We start from the raw sequence: 15,180 nt of genomic DNA, 5'->3' as shown, positions 1-15,180 counted from the left end.
GGAACCATGTGGTTGCAACGGCGCTCGTGAATATCCGGGTATTTTCACAAACCTTTATTTTTAAATTGAATTTTTTTTAGAAAATAAGTATAGTTTTGATGGTAATAATTGAAATGAAAAAAAACTAGACTAGAAAAAAATTAAAAAGAAGCGGAATTATATTTTTGACCACTTCCGGGTTGACGTGTTGATGACGAGGAGGCGCCAAACTCAAGCGTCTTCTCTCTGAAGCGACTATCGAAGAGTGAAGTGTAAACATGGATGTCTCGACTCACAGAGGTAAGTTATCGAGAGAAACACCCGATAAAAGAGGTTCAATGTGTTCGTCTGTCGCAGGGGTGTTCGGTGCACTGAGTGACCTGGAGGTGAAGGCGAGGAGCCGCAAACTACAGCCGCAGAAACAACAACAAACTCCGGGAAAGCTGCTGCAGAACCAGGTGAAGATGTTGATGCAGAAGAAACATCAGCTGGAGGCAGAACTACAGACGCACCAGGTGATGTAATCCTGCAGTTTTATGATCTTTTATCCTTTATACTTCATTTTGTCAAAGTGTTTTAGGTTTAGAAAAGGTTTTTAATGTCATTAAATTGAGCTTATGTTGCTATGCTAGCCTTATATCATAACAACAACAAACCTGATGGTCAGTAAAGTCTGTAAAAAACACTTTTTAAATTATTTAATTTATTATTTAATTATTTTGGAGCGTTTTAAGTTTAATTCAGTATTTCCTGTTTGATCGTTGTCACTAAAAGTTAAAAATCTAAAATGTTAATCTCGTGTGAAAATTCTCCTAAAGTTATTAATATTATTAATACATCACAATAATTATATTAAATTATGGATTTATTTTGACAATAATTACACTTCATATAAAATAAAAAAGTAAATATTCACTGCATTATTCAGTATTATTTTTTCGGAAAAACACGTATGTTTCAAATTAATTGATATTCAAAAATAAAAATATTTAAACGACATTTAAAGCAAAAATAATAAAACAAATTATTTTTATTTTAGTGCGTAAATCAGTCTGAGGATATAAGTATAAAGTGTTATTGTAATTTAAAAATGAATTTATATTTATACCTTGTTTAATTGACAGTTAAAAACTGAATACAAATTAGAAAAAAAACATGTGTCACTGCATTATCACAACAAAACTCAAATTTAAAATACACAAAATATATTCTTGTTTTTGTGCATTATAAGAGATTAAAAATCTTCATTACTAACTGGTTGGTGTCACATGATGTGTGAACTTTTTTTTTTGTGAAAATAAATCCGTTCATTTATTCTGACAATAATGAAACTTACTATTAAATAAAAACAAATCACAACTTTATTTTTTCCAATAACACATGTATATATTTCAAAATTAACTAATGTATTTAAAAATCTACTTCATTCCATTTATTGTAAAAATAACAATATTTAAATCCTTAATTAATTCAAAACAAATAAAACAGAATTTCTTCTTTCTTTTAAAATAATAGTAAATACACAAACAAACAATGGTTTTATTCGGTACTTCTTCACCAAACACATTAATGTATATATTTAAAAAATGATTTAATGTAAATTGAATACAAATGGCAGAAAATATGTAAATGTATTATTAATTCAACACAAATCAAATTAAAAATAAGAACATTTCTTAACCGTGATGATATTAGCGTAAAGTATTTAATGATAAAAATGGATTGAATAAAGTTTGTTTTTAATGATTTCTTTCAGAAGCTACAAAAGCTAAGAGCACGACTAGACGAACAGTGTGAAGAAGCTGATGAAGAAATGGAGGAAGATGCTGAGAACTCCGATATTTTGGCGCTGATGGCCAAACAAACACAACTCAACGACCTTCTGTTCGCTCATCACATCATTGGTTCGTTTCAACTGGTTCTCATCGTCAGAATGAATATTTGACACGAATGTTTTCTTGAAGGCGGCTACGACATCGTGCAGACCGTCGATGAGAAAAGCATCTGTTTGTCTCTGGCCACCGCCTACGAGGGAACATACCTGGACACCTACAACCTGGAGATAGAATTGAGACCCACCCTCAGGATCGGTCGACACAACGTCCCGCCCTTCATCCCTCTGAGCGACATCATGGAGCAGAACAACATCCAGACCGACGTGCGGGGTTTCCTGGACGCCCTCGCACGGCATCTCAACGCCCTCGCCGGCCGCAGGCAGCAGTTGAAGCTGGTCAAGGTGTTTCTGGAACCTCGAGTACCCCCCGGTCGATGCTAGCGCGCTAACGGTGTCCTCGTTGTGTTCGAAGGAGCTCCACAAGTCTGTGGAGGTGCTGGAGAGTAACCTGTTGTGTTCCACGCTGGCGTTGAGGTTGCCTCTGTCGTACGTCGCCACGGGGATGATCTGCACGCTGAGCTACTGCGATCACGCCCGGTGTCTTCCAACACAAGTTCGCTTTGAATGCGCAGGTTTGTTTTTTTACTATTCCATTTTTGCATTCAGTTTAAAAGTAAACATGTCGTTTTGTCGATACATTTCTGGGGAGAACTAAATGTTACCACTAGAGGTCGCCACTATCCAGGTTTTCTCGGGTGTTTTTACGTTGAGAACTAATGAGAACTAGCGACATATGAACGTGAACATGTCCAGTATACCTTCACACTTACCAGTGCTTTGAACTCTTGTTTATAAAGTGTATGGAACGAACTTAAACTATTTTTAAAAGTGCAGGAATCGTTTCTATTCCTCTCTAAAAATAACTGTATTTTTATTATCTCACTTATTATCATTTGCCATAATTTATTGTTTGTATATATATATATAATGTGAGTAAGTACTATTTATATGGCGCTTTTCAAGACCAGGGTCACAAAGCACTTAAACGATAAAAGAAATACCCAATAAAAGAAATAATTAAAAGGTCAAGACTCCACATAGTCTCAGAAAATCAAGGAAAAGCCTGCACGAATAAAAGTGTGTGTGTGTGTGTGTGTGTGTGTACACATACTTCTATCTGTGAGGCAACTTCTTTTTGGAAAAAATGGAAACTTTTTAACAAAATACATATATTTTAAAAAATTAAAAATGTTTTAATTTAATGTTTGAGGATTGATTACAAAACTGCGTTGTTGTTGTTTTTTCAACACGACTCTTATTTAAATGATCTGTGAGGAAATGTTTATTTTTTTCATTAATTTATTCTGACAATAATTAAATCTCATACTATTCAATATTTGTCCTCAAATGTCTATATTTTTCTAAATTAATTTACTTATTAAAAAAAATCTACCTCATTTAATTTAATGTCAAAAAATGACTACAAGTTAGAAAAAGGTATGTAATTGCATTATTACAACACAACTTGAATACATTTTTTTTAATATTGTTTCAGTTAAATATGAATCAATTCTCGTTCATTCTGACGGTAGTCAAACTTCATATGAAATTATAATAAACAAATCATTGATTTATTCAATGCTTTTCCACCACAACAACACTATATATACTGTGTGTGTGTGTATATATAATCTAATTATTTCAGTTTAATGTTAAGAAAAATCAATAAAAATTAAAAAAAAGTGCGTACATTATTATTCCAACACAGATAACATTTGAAAACACAAACTGTCTTCTTGCTTCAGTGTATTTGAATATATAAAAATCTTTCTCCACTACTTCCTGTTGGTGTCACGTGATCTGTGAGGCAACCTTTGTTGTGTGTTTTTCCACAGATGAAGAACTTCCTTCTTCCCTGCAGTGGAAGAGGAACCGCCGCCTGCTCCGGGAAACTCCGCTCCACAAAGCCTTGACCGAGATGACGACGATGCTCGACATCGCCGAAGTCATGGCCGAGTAGAAACGCCTTTTTATTCACTCATTCATCAGGACTCGTGTACTTCTGTCGGAGGGTCTCTATAAAAACCGTGACCCTGTCGCGTAGAGTCTGCGTCTGCAGGCGCCTCAGCCTCTCGGCCTCCTCGCGAGCGCTCGCCCGACGCCGCGCCCGCTCTCTGTCGGAGATGGAGTCGATGGCGGCGAGACGTCTGATCTGCAGCTGAGACACGCTGCCTCGACTCGCTCCCCCGTGACCCGAGCACCTGGGGTTCACGGGCGCCGAGACCGAACGCTGCAGCTCCGCCGACGCCTGCTCCCTTATGTCCCTCATGGCGAGGACTCGCGTGGCCTTGGGTTCGCACCCTCTGACCAGCTGCACCCTCTGGTGGTCCCTCTGCAGCGAGTCCCGTCGCAGGTGAAGCGTCTTCCGCGTGCGACGGAACTGTTTCTCCAGCAGGTCCAGCTTGTCGCGCAGGTCTCGCTCCTCCATCTGGTCCAGGACTCTCATCCTCCTGTAGATCTGCTCCATCATCCACAACATTTACCACCTCCGTCAAGCCGAGGTTCCTTCCGTGCCCATGTTCGCCGTTTAACTACACAATAGCCCTTTGTGTCGACAACACTAGCGCGGTTGTTGCTAGCGTGCAGTTAGTAATCGTACACTGACGCGTTTCTGTTGGTGTCGCATTTCAGAGTACACAATATTACACCCGTGTCCCCGATTTTTGAGAGTAAAAAAACTTCTTTGTATACTTCTATTGAATGTCTGGTTCTTTCAAGGTTTCTGCCTCAAATACTTTCTGATGTGTAGCTAAGAATTGATTGGATTTCCTTCAATTTTCTGGTTTATGATGCAAAAAATCTGAACACAAGTAAATACTTCAATGGGTACCTTACTGTTAAAAAAATGGGGAAGACTTTTGAAAGTGTGGTGCAACACCCTGGTACTCCCTTAAAGCTCAGATCCTGTTTCACTTTTAAGTCACACAAGACTGTTAAACCATCATCATCAGTCTTTCTGAGATCAGCTCCGGGTGAGTACGTTTAGATCACAAACTATCTTCTCTTAGTTCACCAGTTTTTCTCTCATTTCTTCGTCATATGATAGATAAAAATGTGTTATTATCGTGAGGCATTTTCAACAAGATCTATTTTATTAAACAATATAATTTTAGTTTCTATTCTGTAAGAGTTTACATGATTCTGTTTGGCTCCTCCTGCTGTTAGAACAGTGCAAATGCAATAGAAGTGAAAACCGAAGCGTCTCCAGCCCATCGCCACTTTAGCATATTATTTATAAAATGAGATAAAATATATATTTTTTGTGTCATTTTTCCATGGAATCTTGAGAAAGACGGACTCGTAATTTAACCATGACGGAAATTATATCAAAATCTTACCCCAAAAACTGTTTAGGGATTGTAAAGGTTTAAAATATGAATCCATCATCAATGAAAATAATAGATTTTGCCCCAATAACATCCTTAGTAGCTCTAGTAGAAGAACTCACATTTCTCCGATCCTTAAAACTCTTCACTGGCTTCCAGTTTCAACTTTAAAATTCTGGTTCTTACTTTCAGATCTATTCATGGTCAGACTCCTCCTTACATCACTGATCTGATCCAGACTTACACCCCAGCTCGGGCTCTGAGGTCTGTGGATCAGAATCTACTTATGGTTCCACGCACAAGGTTCAGGACCAGAGGAGAGAAATCTTTTCAGGCTGTTGCTCCTAAGCTTTGGAACGATCTTCTCTCTCTTTGTGTTTGATGATCTACTGACTCCTTTAAGAAACATCTTAAGACGTTTCTATTTGTTCAGGCTTTTCCTTGATTTTCTGGAACTCCTGTGTTGTTCTCAGTATTATCTTGATTTTTAAAGTATATATACTTTTTTGAGTATTTTTTTGATTGTTTAAGCGCTTTGTGACCCTGGTCTGGAAAAGCGCTATATAAATAAATATTACTTACTTACTTACTTAGTAGGTTTATTATTAAAATAATGATTATCTTCGTAAACTCAGTTAATGATGTTTAGATTATTAAAACTTTACAAACTCTTTTGTTGACATTTCAGCGATCTTTTCTTTGAGCAGGTGGAATGTTGTGATTACATTTCAAGATTGAGGGTAGTTTTTTTCCCAAGTTACTCTTTTTTTTTCCAATCAAAGTCGTTGTGGGTTCGAAACCCACTCCTGGTCCATTGGATCTTAATTCAAAAGCCTCGACCATCCCGGGTTAACTTCTAGGTTTGTTCATTTAATCTGATCTCGGCTTGTTATGTAGTCATGAATTTACAGAATTTAGATGGTGAATAAAATGTTACACATGGGTCAAAACTTTATTTCATTTTATTTTAGCTCTCCCTTCTCCTCCACACACAACAATATACCAGGAGTGGGGTTCAAACCCACGAGGACTATTGTCCATTGGATCTTAAGTCCAACGCCTTAACCACTCGGCCATCCTGGTCTTCTTCTATTAATCTAAGGTTTGTTATTTAACCATAAATATTTCGAATTTTGAAGCAATTCTTCAAAGTATCCAGAGATCAAACATGTTACTGGGTGGTTAACAAAACACTGCGTCACAAATACAAGGGCCATTATCTTGGGCGTGTACCTGTGGTGACTAACTTTATGATTTATAGTCTTTACAAAAATAATAAATAAATACGGATCGTTGACACAGTCAGCGTTTCCTTCTACTTCATAGATAAACATATCCTGGTTCAGGATAAACAATCAGAGGTTTGTTTTGTAGCCGTAAACCCTTGAACCTTAACTTCAAAATATCCCCAAAACCATCTGTGTGAACCGAACTGTCGCCCTTCAATTTCCATGCACGCCCCAGTTTCATTGCATCGGGTCAAAGAGGAACAGTGTTGACCCAAAGACAACACAAGGGATACCACAAATACATTTGTTTTAGCCTACAAGGTCCTCTTGACCCAGAGGCCGCCCAAGTTTTAAGGGGTGATGAAAAATAATTGGGTTGTAAGGCCATGAGTAAGGAGTCTGGAAGTCTGAAGCTGTGGTGTACCCGGAGAAGAGCAGTTAAGACTTTATTTGATTGTCTTTAAATGTATTTAACCACAAAATATTGATAGTCAACAGTCAAGGATATACCAGGAGTGGGGTTCGAACCCACGAGGATTATTGTCCATTGGATCTTAAGTCCAATGCCTTAACAACTTGGCCATCCTGGTACAAGATAAATGACCAGAGGTTTGTTGTGGCACCGTAAACCCAATCTAACAACCTACAATCTAATCCGAATCTTCAAAATAAAAAAGACTAACCAAATTGCAGGGTATATAAATATGTGGGTCACAATTGTAAGGCCATTAACAAGGAGTCTGGAAGTCTAGTTGATTTGTGTACCTCAAGTAGAATAGCCTTGTTGAGATCGCTTGTGTGCCATAATCTTAGAAAGACAAAGAGCATTTAAGACTTTATTTGATAGTCTTTAAAATGTTGTCATCTAACCACAAAAGTAGGAACATTGATAGTCAACAGACAACAATATACCAGGAGTGGGGTTTGAACCCATGAAGACTATTGTCCATTGGATCTTAAGTCCAACGCCTTAACCACTCGGCCATCCTGGTCCTTTTTGTCAAATATTGGTTTGTTATGTAAACATTAACCTTAAAATCCTATCTTAAAAATCAATAAATCGATAAAACATGTTAAGAGGTGGTTAAACATGGAATCAGGAGGTCAGCTCCTTTGGTGTACCTGGAGAAGAGCCGCCCTGTTGAGACTGCACAAGGTGTCAAAAATGTAATGTCTTTAAGGATAACTTGTTCACACAGTTATTGGTCCCTTCGTCTCCACAGACAACAATATACCAGGAGTGGGGTTTGAACCCACGAGGACTATTGTCCATTGGATCTTAAGTCCAACGCCTTAACCACTCGGCCATCCTGGTACAAGATAAATAACCAGAGGTTTGTTGTGTCACCGTAAACCCTACAATCCGAATCTTCAAAAAAAAGATTAACCAAATTGCAGGGTGTATAAATATGTGGGTCACAATTGTAAGGCCATTAACAAGGAGTCTGGAAGTCTAGTTGATATGTGTACCTCAAGTAGAATAGCCTTGTTGAGATCGCTTGTGTGCCATAATCTTAGAAAGACAAAGAGCATTTAAGACCTTATTTGATAGTCTTTAAAATGTTGTCATCTAACCACAAAAGTAGGAACATTGATAGTCAACAGACAACAACATACCAGGAGTGGGGTTCGAACCCACGAGGACTATTGTCCATTGGATCTTAAGTCCAACGCCTTAACCACTCGGCCATCCTGGTCCTTTTTTGCCAAATATGGGTTTGTTAAGTAAACATTAACCTTAAAATCCTATCTTCAAAATCAATAAATCGATAAAACATGTTAAGAGGTGGTTAAACAAAGAGTCAGGAAGTCAGCTCCTTTGGTGTACCTGGAGAAGAGCCGCCCTGTTGAGACTGCACAAGGTGTCAAAAATGTAATGTCTTTAAGGATAACTTGTTCACACAGTTATTGGTCCCTTCATCTCCACAGACAACAATATACCAGGAGTGGGGTTCGAACCCACGAGGACTACTGTCCATTGGATCTTAAGTCCAACGCCTTAACCACTCGGCCATCCTGGTAGAAGATAAACAACCAGAGGTTTGTTGTGTCACCGTAAACCCTACAATCTAATCCGAATCTTCAAAATAAAAAAGATTAACCAAATTGCAGGGTATATAAATATGTGGGTCACAATTGTAAGGCCATTAACAAGGAGTCTGGAAGTCTAGTTGATATGTGTACCATAAGTAGAATAGCCTTGTTGAGATCGCTTGTGTGCCATAATCTTAGAAAGACAAAGAGCATTTAAGACCTTATTTGATAGTCTTTAAAATGTTGTCATCTAACCACAAAAGTAGGAACATTGATAGTCAACAGACAACTATATACCAGGAGTGGGGTTTGAACCCACGAGGACTATTGTCCATTGGATCTTAAGTCCAACGCCTTAACCACTCGGCCATCCTGGTCCTTTTTGCCAAATATGGGTTTGTTATGTAAACATTAACCTTAAAATCCTATCTTCAAAATCAATAAATCGATAAAACATGTTAAGAGGTGGTTAAACAAAGAGTCAGGAAGTCAGCTCCTTTGGTGTACCTGGAGAAGAGCCGCCCTGTTGAGACTGCACGAGGTGTCAAAAATGTAATGTCTTTAAGGATAACTTGTTCACACAGTTTTTGGTCCCTTCGTCTCCACAGAAAACAACATACCAGGAGTGGGGTTCAAACCCACGAGGACTATTGTCCATTGGATCTTAAGTCCAACGCCTTAACCACTCGGCCATCCTGGTGATTTGTTTCAGAAAGTGTCCTGATTTTAGTCGCTAAGACGACGATCGGGAGAAAATGAATCCCATCCTGAAATGTGTACGTCCATCTGGAGGCATCAACTCCAAAGTCAATCTCTTTAAGGTACATTTCCTTATAATCCTTTTCACTTGAACTACTACATCCTTGGTTGTCTACCTCGACTCCTCATTGTGTCGTCCAGTTGTTGACCGGACGCCGGTGGAGCTCTTCGACTGCACAGTTGATGCGAGCGGTGTGTGTGGACGTACCGGGGGGTCCTGAGAACATGAGGCTGAAGATGGTGGACACCCCTCAACCCAAAGACGGAGAAGTGTTGGTCAAAGTTCACGCCGCCGCTCTCAACCGGGCCGATCTACTCCAGGTACGACCACCGCGCTCTCCTCGACCGATCGTGAGAAGTGACCACTGCGACCCGTCCAGAGGCGAGGCCTGTACCCGCCGCCCGAGGGCGAGAGCGAGATCATGGGGCTGGAGGCGGCCGGGACGGTGGAGGCGGTCGGGCGGCGGGCGAAGGCGGGCTGGAGAAGAGGCGACCGGGTGATGGCTTTGCTCGCGGGAGGAGGATACGCCGAGTACGTGGTCGTGCCGGAGACTCTACTGATGCCCAGTCCGGCTCCTCTGTCGCTGCTGCAGGCGGCTGCCGTCCCAGAAGCCTGGCTGACGGCCTACCAGCTGCTGGAGGTTGTCGGTACGAGCGCCAGCTTCTTCATCACAGTCGATTCATTACGGGAGTAAATCCGTGGCGTCAGGATATGGAATAGTTGAATTTGAAACGCTTAATTTATTGTTGAAATGTTGTTTTTAAAGCACTAAAATGTTGTTTTTTTCAATGAGAAAATGAAATATTCGGTCAATTAATAAGTAATTAAGTAAGTAATTTGTATTTATACAGCGCTTTTCCAGACCAGGGTCACAAAGCGCTTAAACAATCAAAACAATATTCACTAAAATATATACTTTAAAGGTCAAGATAACACTGAGAACAGCACAGGAGTTCCAGAAAATCAAGGAAAAGCCTTGTTTTTACACATAGAGTTAAATATTGTTATTACAATAATTAACAAATAACATTCACAAAATTTATATTTTTAATTTGTAGTCTTTTAAATTCAAAATAAAGATTTCAACATTGAATTTAAAAGCTACTAATTTAATAAATATTGAATTTAGAACATTTATTTTTGAATTATTGGAGTTAGAATATCAAACTCTATGTGTATAGAAGATAACATAAAATGTCTTTTAAATTCTAAATAAAGATGTTCATCATTGAATTTAAAAGCTACTAATTTAATAAATATTGAATTTAGAAACTGTATAATTGTTGGAGTTAGAAAATCAAACTCTATGTGTAAAGAAAACAACGTTAAAATGACTCAAATGTTAAAAACTCAACCGTTAAAAGTATAAATGATGGACTTCCCTTCAGCTCGGGTGCAGCCGGGAGAGGTGGTGCTGGTTCACGCCGGGGCCAGTGGGGTCGGAACCGCCGCCGTTCAACTGGCCCGTCTGTTCGGAGCCGTTCCCGTCGTCACGGCAGGAAGTCCCGAGAAACTGAGGCTGGCCCAGGAGCTCGGAGCCGCAGCCGGGTTTAACCACCGAGAGGACGACTGGTCGGAGGGAGTTCAGGAGGTCACCAGAGGTCGTGCGAGGGTTTCTGGGATGAAAAGAACAAATTAATGTTAACAAAGGTCGTAAGGATATATTTTAAATAATCACTTTATTACAGAAACGCCTAGATTACATGAATATGTAAAAAAAAAAAGAAAGAAATATATTTTTTTTAATGACAACCTCACTCCAAAAAAAATCTTTCTTTATTACTCATTATAAATTTAATTTTATTAATTTTCTTGGATTATCATAGATTGCGTCTTGTTTTTCCGAGGGATGAAAAATGACAGCTAGCTCACAAGAACATGTAATTTAAAAAAAAATGTAAAAACATTTTCAATTTTTTTTATTTCCAAGGCTGGTCAAAAATAAATAACCTACATCACAGGAATATGTAAAGAAATGTAATAACATTTTGGCCGACGTTTTTGAAAAAAATCAATCTAAATCGATTGTTTTGAAATAAATTGTTTGTTAATAGTAAATGTTGTGTTTCAGGGTCAAACAAATCTGGATCACAGGAATATGTTAAAAGAATTTAATTGATTTTAAAAACAAAATATCACTGATTACTTGAAGAAAATTTTTGTTTTTTTTACAAAAAATATTTGTTTGTTTTGTTTTTTGTAAAAAAAAAAAAAATGAACCTTGTGTTTCAGGGGGTAAAAAATGACACCTGGATCTTGAGAATATGTTAAAAAATTAAATAAATAAAATGTGTATTAAGTCTTTGTTTTTAAAAAATGAGAAGATCTTAATTCATGAAAAAATTAAATAAAATAAATGTTTGTGCCAAATAGAGTGCGTCTTGAAAAATGAAACCTACATCATAATAATATGTTAAAAAAAAACGAAAGACATAAAAATGTTATTTTGTCTTTGTTTTTAAAATAATTAGAAGAAAAAAAATCCCTTTTTTTAACTTTCTTAATTAATGAAAAAATTAAATTAAATAAATGTTTGTGCCAAATAGAGTGCGTCTTGTATTAAGGGTGGTCAAAATGAAACCTACATCATAATAATATGTTAAAAATAACGAAAGAAATAAAAATGTTATTAGGTCTTTGCTTTTAAAAAATTAGGAAAAAATCCCTTTTTTTAATTATCGTAAAATAGAATAGAATAGAATAGAATAGAAAATGTTTATTCATCCCCAGAGGGGAAACACACTTTTACAACAGCAGCAGCAGGACAATGAAAATAAAGTGCATGGAAAAAAAGAAATAGTAAAAGAGATAATAAAATAAAATAAAATAAAACAATCTTAAAAATATACAAATTATTTACAGTATTAGAAAATTAGCACTATTAACAGAATACAATAAAGTAAAATAAAAAATAAAATAAAATAAAAATAGAATAAAATAAAATAAAATAAAATAAAATAAAATAAAATAAAATAAAATAAAATAAAATAAAATAAAATAAAATAAAATAAAAATAAGATAAAAACAGAAAATAAAAACACACGAGAAGAAAAACACACTACGGATTAACATCAGGATATTTAAAGTAAAGAGTTAAATATCCTGACACCAGTTGGGATGAAGGACCTTCTATAACGCTAAAACGTGGATGTTTTGAAATAAATGTTTTGTATAAAGTGCACCGTGCGTTCCGAGGTGTTACAACATGACGTCTAAGATAGTTTGTTAAAATAATAAAAAGAACCTTCACTTTGTCATTTTCTGTCACATAACATCGGAATCTTCTGTCAGGACGCGGAGCAAACATCATCCTGGACTGCATCGGTGGGAGCAGCTGGGAGAGGAACGTGGACTCTCTGGCTCTGGACGGTCGTTGGGTGCTTTACGGCACGTTGGGAGGTCGCGGGGTCGACGGAGATCTGCTGGGCAGGATGCTCTGGAAGAGAGGTCACTTACTCAGCAGCCTGCTCCGCTCTCGAAGCCTTCAGGTGAGGAAAACAAACGCTCCAGTCCTCAGTAACGGAAAAAAAACTCTCCCGGTCCGACAGTACAAGTCGGACCTGGTGGAGAAGTTCTCCAGCAGAGTGTTGCCGTGCTTTGCCGCCCAGCCGCCGTCGCTGAGGCCGGTGATCGACAGGACGTTCAGGCTGGAGGAGGTCGCGGACGCTCACAGGCACATGGAGGGAAACAGGAACATGGGGAAGGTCGTCATTCAAGTGTGTAACCATGGCAACCAACACAGCTGATCGTCTTCAAACTTGTGCGACAAAATATAAACTTGTACGAAATCTGCATCTTTTTCCGACTTGACCTGTGCTTGATATTAAATTTCAAAATATGTTTTTTATATTATTTATTTAATGCATTTACTCATTTTAAACGAGAACCAATGGATACATTTCAAGTTCAAAAGGTCACGTAAGAAATAATAATATAGAAAAGTTTTTGAAACAGATTTAGCTGCAATTCACTGTAATACGTTTTGACTTTGGATCATTTTAATCCAAATGAATAGCTAATTATCTTAAATGGAATTAACCCTCAGAGATGACCAGGATGGCCGAGTGGTTAAGGCGTTGGACTTAAGATCCAATGGACAATAGTCCTCGTGGGTTCGAACCCCACTCCTGGTATGATTATGATTATTTCCTTTGTTATCAACAATAATCTAATCTGAAGTAGTGTTCAAACAGACCCAGGAATCCTAAATTGTAGACCAGGAAAACCAATTGGTTCTCATTTTGGACTTCAAACAAAAAAACTGTGTAAACAACCGATCTTTTTTTTTAAGACAACACAAGCTGCCGATCTACTCCAGGTACACCACAGCAGTGGACTTCCTGACTCCTTGTTAATAGCCTTTTATTTGTGACACAGTTTTTTTTTTTTTACCAACTATTGACAAGTTTTATCTTGGGATACTTTTAGGATCTGATTTTGTAGTTTAAGGTGAACTAGTCCTCGTGGGTTCGAACCCCACTCCTGGTATATTGTTGTCGGCCGTAATGAATTGATTTGATAGATGCTCTATGTTATGAGGTCATAAATAAATACTGCAGTTGAAAACAACTACCAGTATTGAGGGAAAAACAGGTTTGAATGTATAAAAGGTTCTTAATTGAGACGTCTATTCTGTCACAGGGTGGTAAAAAAAAAAAAACCTAGATCACAAGTTTATGTTACAACAAAAACATTTTTGATTGATCACGTGAAAAATGTTTTTTAAATAAATCAATATTTTCCTGTTTTTTGTAGAAATTGATGGTTGGTTTATAACAAGCCTTAGATGACGACACAACTAGAACAGGACCAGGATGGCAGAGTTGTTAATGTGTTGCACTTAAGATCTGAATTGGAAAAAAACTATTTCCCAAAGGAGACCACCTGAGAATCAATAAAGTTCTACCTAACATTTAAAAAAACATTAAATGCTTTTTATCAACAATAAACTAAACTGAAACTGAAGTAATGTTTGGTTCAAATGGACCCAGGAATCCTAAATTGTCGACTCCTTGTTAACGGCCTTTCATTTGTGACACAGTTGTTGTTTTTTTTACCAACTATTGACAAGTTTTATCTTGGGATATTTTTAGGATCTGATTTTGTAGTTTAATGTGAAGCAACTATGATAGTTTTGAACCAGGATGGCCGAGTGGTTAAGGCGTTGGACTTAAGATCCAATGGACAATAGTCCTCGTGGGTTCGAACCCCACTCCTGGTATATTGTTGTCTGTAGACACATCTGATTAACATTTAAACAATTATTAACAATAAACTAAACTGAAACTGAAGTAATGTTTGGTTCAAACAGACCCAGGAATCCTAAGTTGTGGTCCATGAAAACCGATTGGTTCTGGACTTCAGCCTAAAGACTGTGTAAACAACCAAGCTTTTTTTTTGAAGACAACACAAGCTGCCGATCTACTCCAGGTACACCACAGATGTGGACTTTTTGACTCCTTGTTAATGGCTTTTCATTTGTGACACAGTTTTGTTTCTTTTTTTTTACCAACTATTGATAAGTTTTATCTTGGGATAGTTTTTTAGTTAGATCTGATTTTGTAGTTTAATGTGAAGCAACTATAATAGTTTTGAACCAGGATGGCCGAGTGGTTAAGGCGTTGGACTTAAGATCCAATGGACTCTAGTCCTCGTGGGTTCAAACCCCACTCCTGGTATATTGTTCAGTGGTTTATTAGTTGTTTGAAAATACTTATTATACACAAACATGTGATATGAAAAACTGCAGTTTATTCTTCCATAAATAATGAACGCATCCATTACTGCGGATTCTCAAACCTGACAAAATGTTTTATTTTCTTACAACCAGTCGAGCGCACACGAGTTAACCAATCAGGTGTGAGCTTAAACAAGCATCACCTGACTGTCAATCAACTGTCTTCAAACACCTGATTGGTTCAACTCTACGTGCTTGACGGGTCGGATCAAGAACCTGCA

At 37.6% G+C, this 15,180-nt stretch overlaps 2 protein-coding genes and 11 non-coding genes across 15 annotated transcripts; 5 read left to right on the top strand and 8 right to left on the bottom strand.

Moving 5' to 3' along the window:
• The first annotated feature begins 233 nt into the window (after positions 1-233).
• cenpo (centromere protein O) lies at positions 234-3,854 on the top strand. Its single transcript, XM_087780004.1, has 6 exons — positions 234-279; positions 337-494; positions 1,736-1,883; positions 1,944-2,215; positions 2,286-2,445; positions 3,709-3,854. The coding sequence occupies exons 1-6, from the start codon at positions 258-260 to the stop codon at positions 3,831-3,833; spliced, it is 885 nt and encodes a 294-aa protein (XP_087636130.1). The 5' UTR covers positions 234-257; the 3' UTR covers positions 3,834-3,854.
• A 2,345-nt stretch (positions 3,855-6,199) lies between these two features.
• On the bottom strand, positions 6,200-6,282 carry trnal-uaa (transfer RNA leucine (anticodon UAA)). The gene has a single exon. It is a non-coding gene; the product is annotated as a tRNA-Leu (tRNA).
• A 569-nt stretch (positions 6,283-6,851) lies between these two features.
• On the top strand, positions 6,852-13,066 carry tp53i3 (tumor protein p53 inducible protein 3). Of its 3 annotated transcripts, XM_087780292.1 has the most exons (7): positions 6,852-8,468; positions 9,071-9,283; positions 9,363-9,542; positions 9,602-9,869; positions 10,611-10,823; positions 12,514-12,710; positions 12,771-13,066. In XM_087780292.1, exons 2-7 carry the CDS (start codon positions 9,218-9,220, stop codon positions 12,966-12,968), a joined length of 1,122 nt encoding a protein of 373 aa, XP_087636418.1. In that variant the 5' UTR covers positions 6,852-8,468; positions 9,071-9,217; the 3' UTR covers positions 12,969-13,066. The 3 variants fall into 3 exon arrangements, with proteins under 3 accessions (XP_087636418.1, XP_087636419.1, XP_087636417.1); XM_087780293.1 differs by having other exon boundaries at positions 6,852-9,283; positions 10,611-10,813; XM_087780291.1 differs by having other exon boundaries at positions 6,852-9,283.
• Positions 6,936-7,018, bottom strand: trnal-uaa (transfer RNA leucine (anticodon UAA)). Its single transcript has one exon. It is a non-coding gene; the product is annotated as a tRNA-Leu (tRNA).
• On the bottom strand, positions 7,338-7,420 carry trnal-uaa (transfer RNA leucine (anticodon UAA)). The gene has a single exon. It is a non-coding gene; the product is annotated as a tRNA-Leu (tRNA).
• trnal-uaa (transfer RNA leucine (anticodon UAA)) lies at positions 7,661-7,743 on the bottom strand. The gene has a single exon. It is a non-coding gene; the product is annotated as a tRNA-Leu (tRNA).
• On the bottom strand, positions 8,043-8,125 carry trnal-uaa (transfer RNA leucine (anticodon UAA)). The gene has a single exon. It is a non-coding gene; the product is annotated as a tRNA-Leu (tRNA).
• trnal-uaa (transfer RNA leucine (anticodon UAA)) lies at positions 8,367-8,449 on the bottom strand. The gene has a single exon. It is a non-coding gene; the product is annotated as a tRNA-Leu (tRNA).
• Positions 8,757-8,839, bottom strand: trnal-uaa (transfer RNA leucine (anticodon UAA)). Its single transcript has one exon. It is a non-coding gene; the product is annotated as a tRNA-Leu (tRNA).
• trnal-uaa (transfer RNA leucine (anticodon UAA)) lies at positions 9,080-9,162 on the bottom strand. Its single transcript has one exon. It is a non-coding gene; the product is annotated as a tRNA-Leu (tRNA).
• Positions 13,067-13,272: 206 nt separating the features above from the next.
• On the top strand, positions 13,273-13,355 carry trnal-uaa (transfer RNA leucine (anticodon UAA)). The gene has a single exon. It is a non-coding gene; the product is annotated as a tRNA-Leu (tRNA).
• A 1,005-nt stretch (positions 13,356-14,360) lies between these two features.
• Positions 14,361-14,443, top strand: trnal-uaa (transfer RNA leucine (anticodon UAA)). Its single transcript has one exon. It is a non-coding gene; the product is annotated as a tRNA-Leu (tRNA).
• Positions 14,444-14,817: 374 nt separating this feature from the next.
• On the top strand, positions 14,818-14,900 carry trnal-uaa (transfer RNA leucine (anticodon UAA)). The gene has a single exon. It is a non-coding gene; the product is annotated as a tRNA-Leu (tRNA).
• The last annotated feature ends 280 nt before the right edge of the window (positions 14,901-15,180 follow it).

The sequence above is a fragment of the Callionymus lyra genome, chromosome 18, assembly GCF_982586985.1.
Source record: "Callionymus lyra chromosome 18, fCalLyr1.hap1.1, whole genome shotgun sequence".
In the NCBI taxonomy this organism is placed as follows: Eukaryota; Metazoa; Chordata; class Actinopteri; order Syngnathiformes; family Callionymidae; genus Callionymus; species Callionymus lyra.
This window is presented reverse-complemented; position numbering and strand designations above follow the sequence as displayed.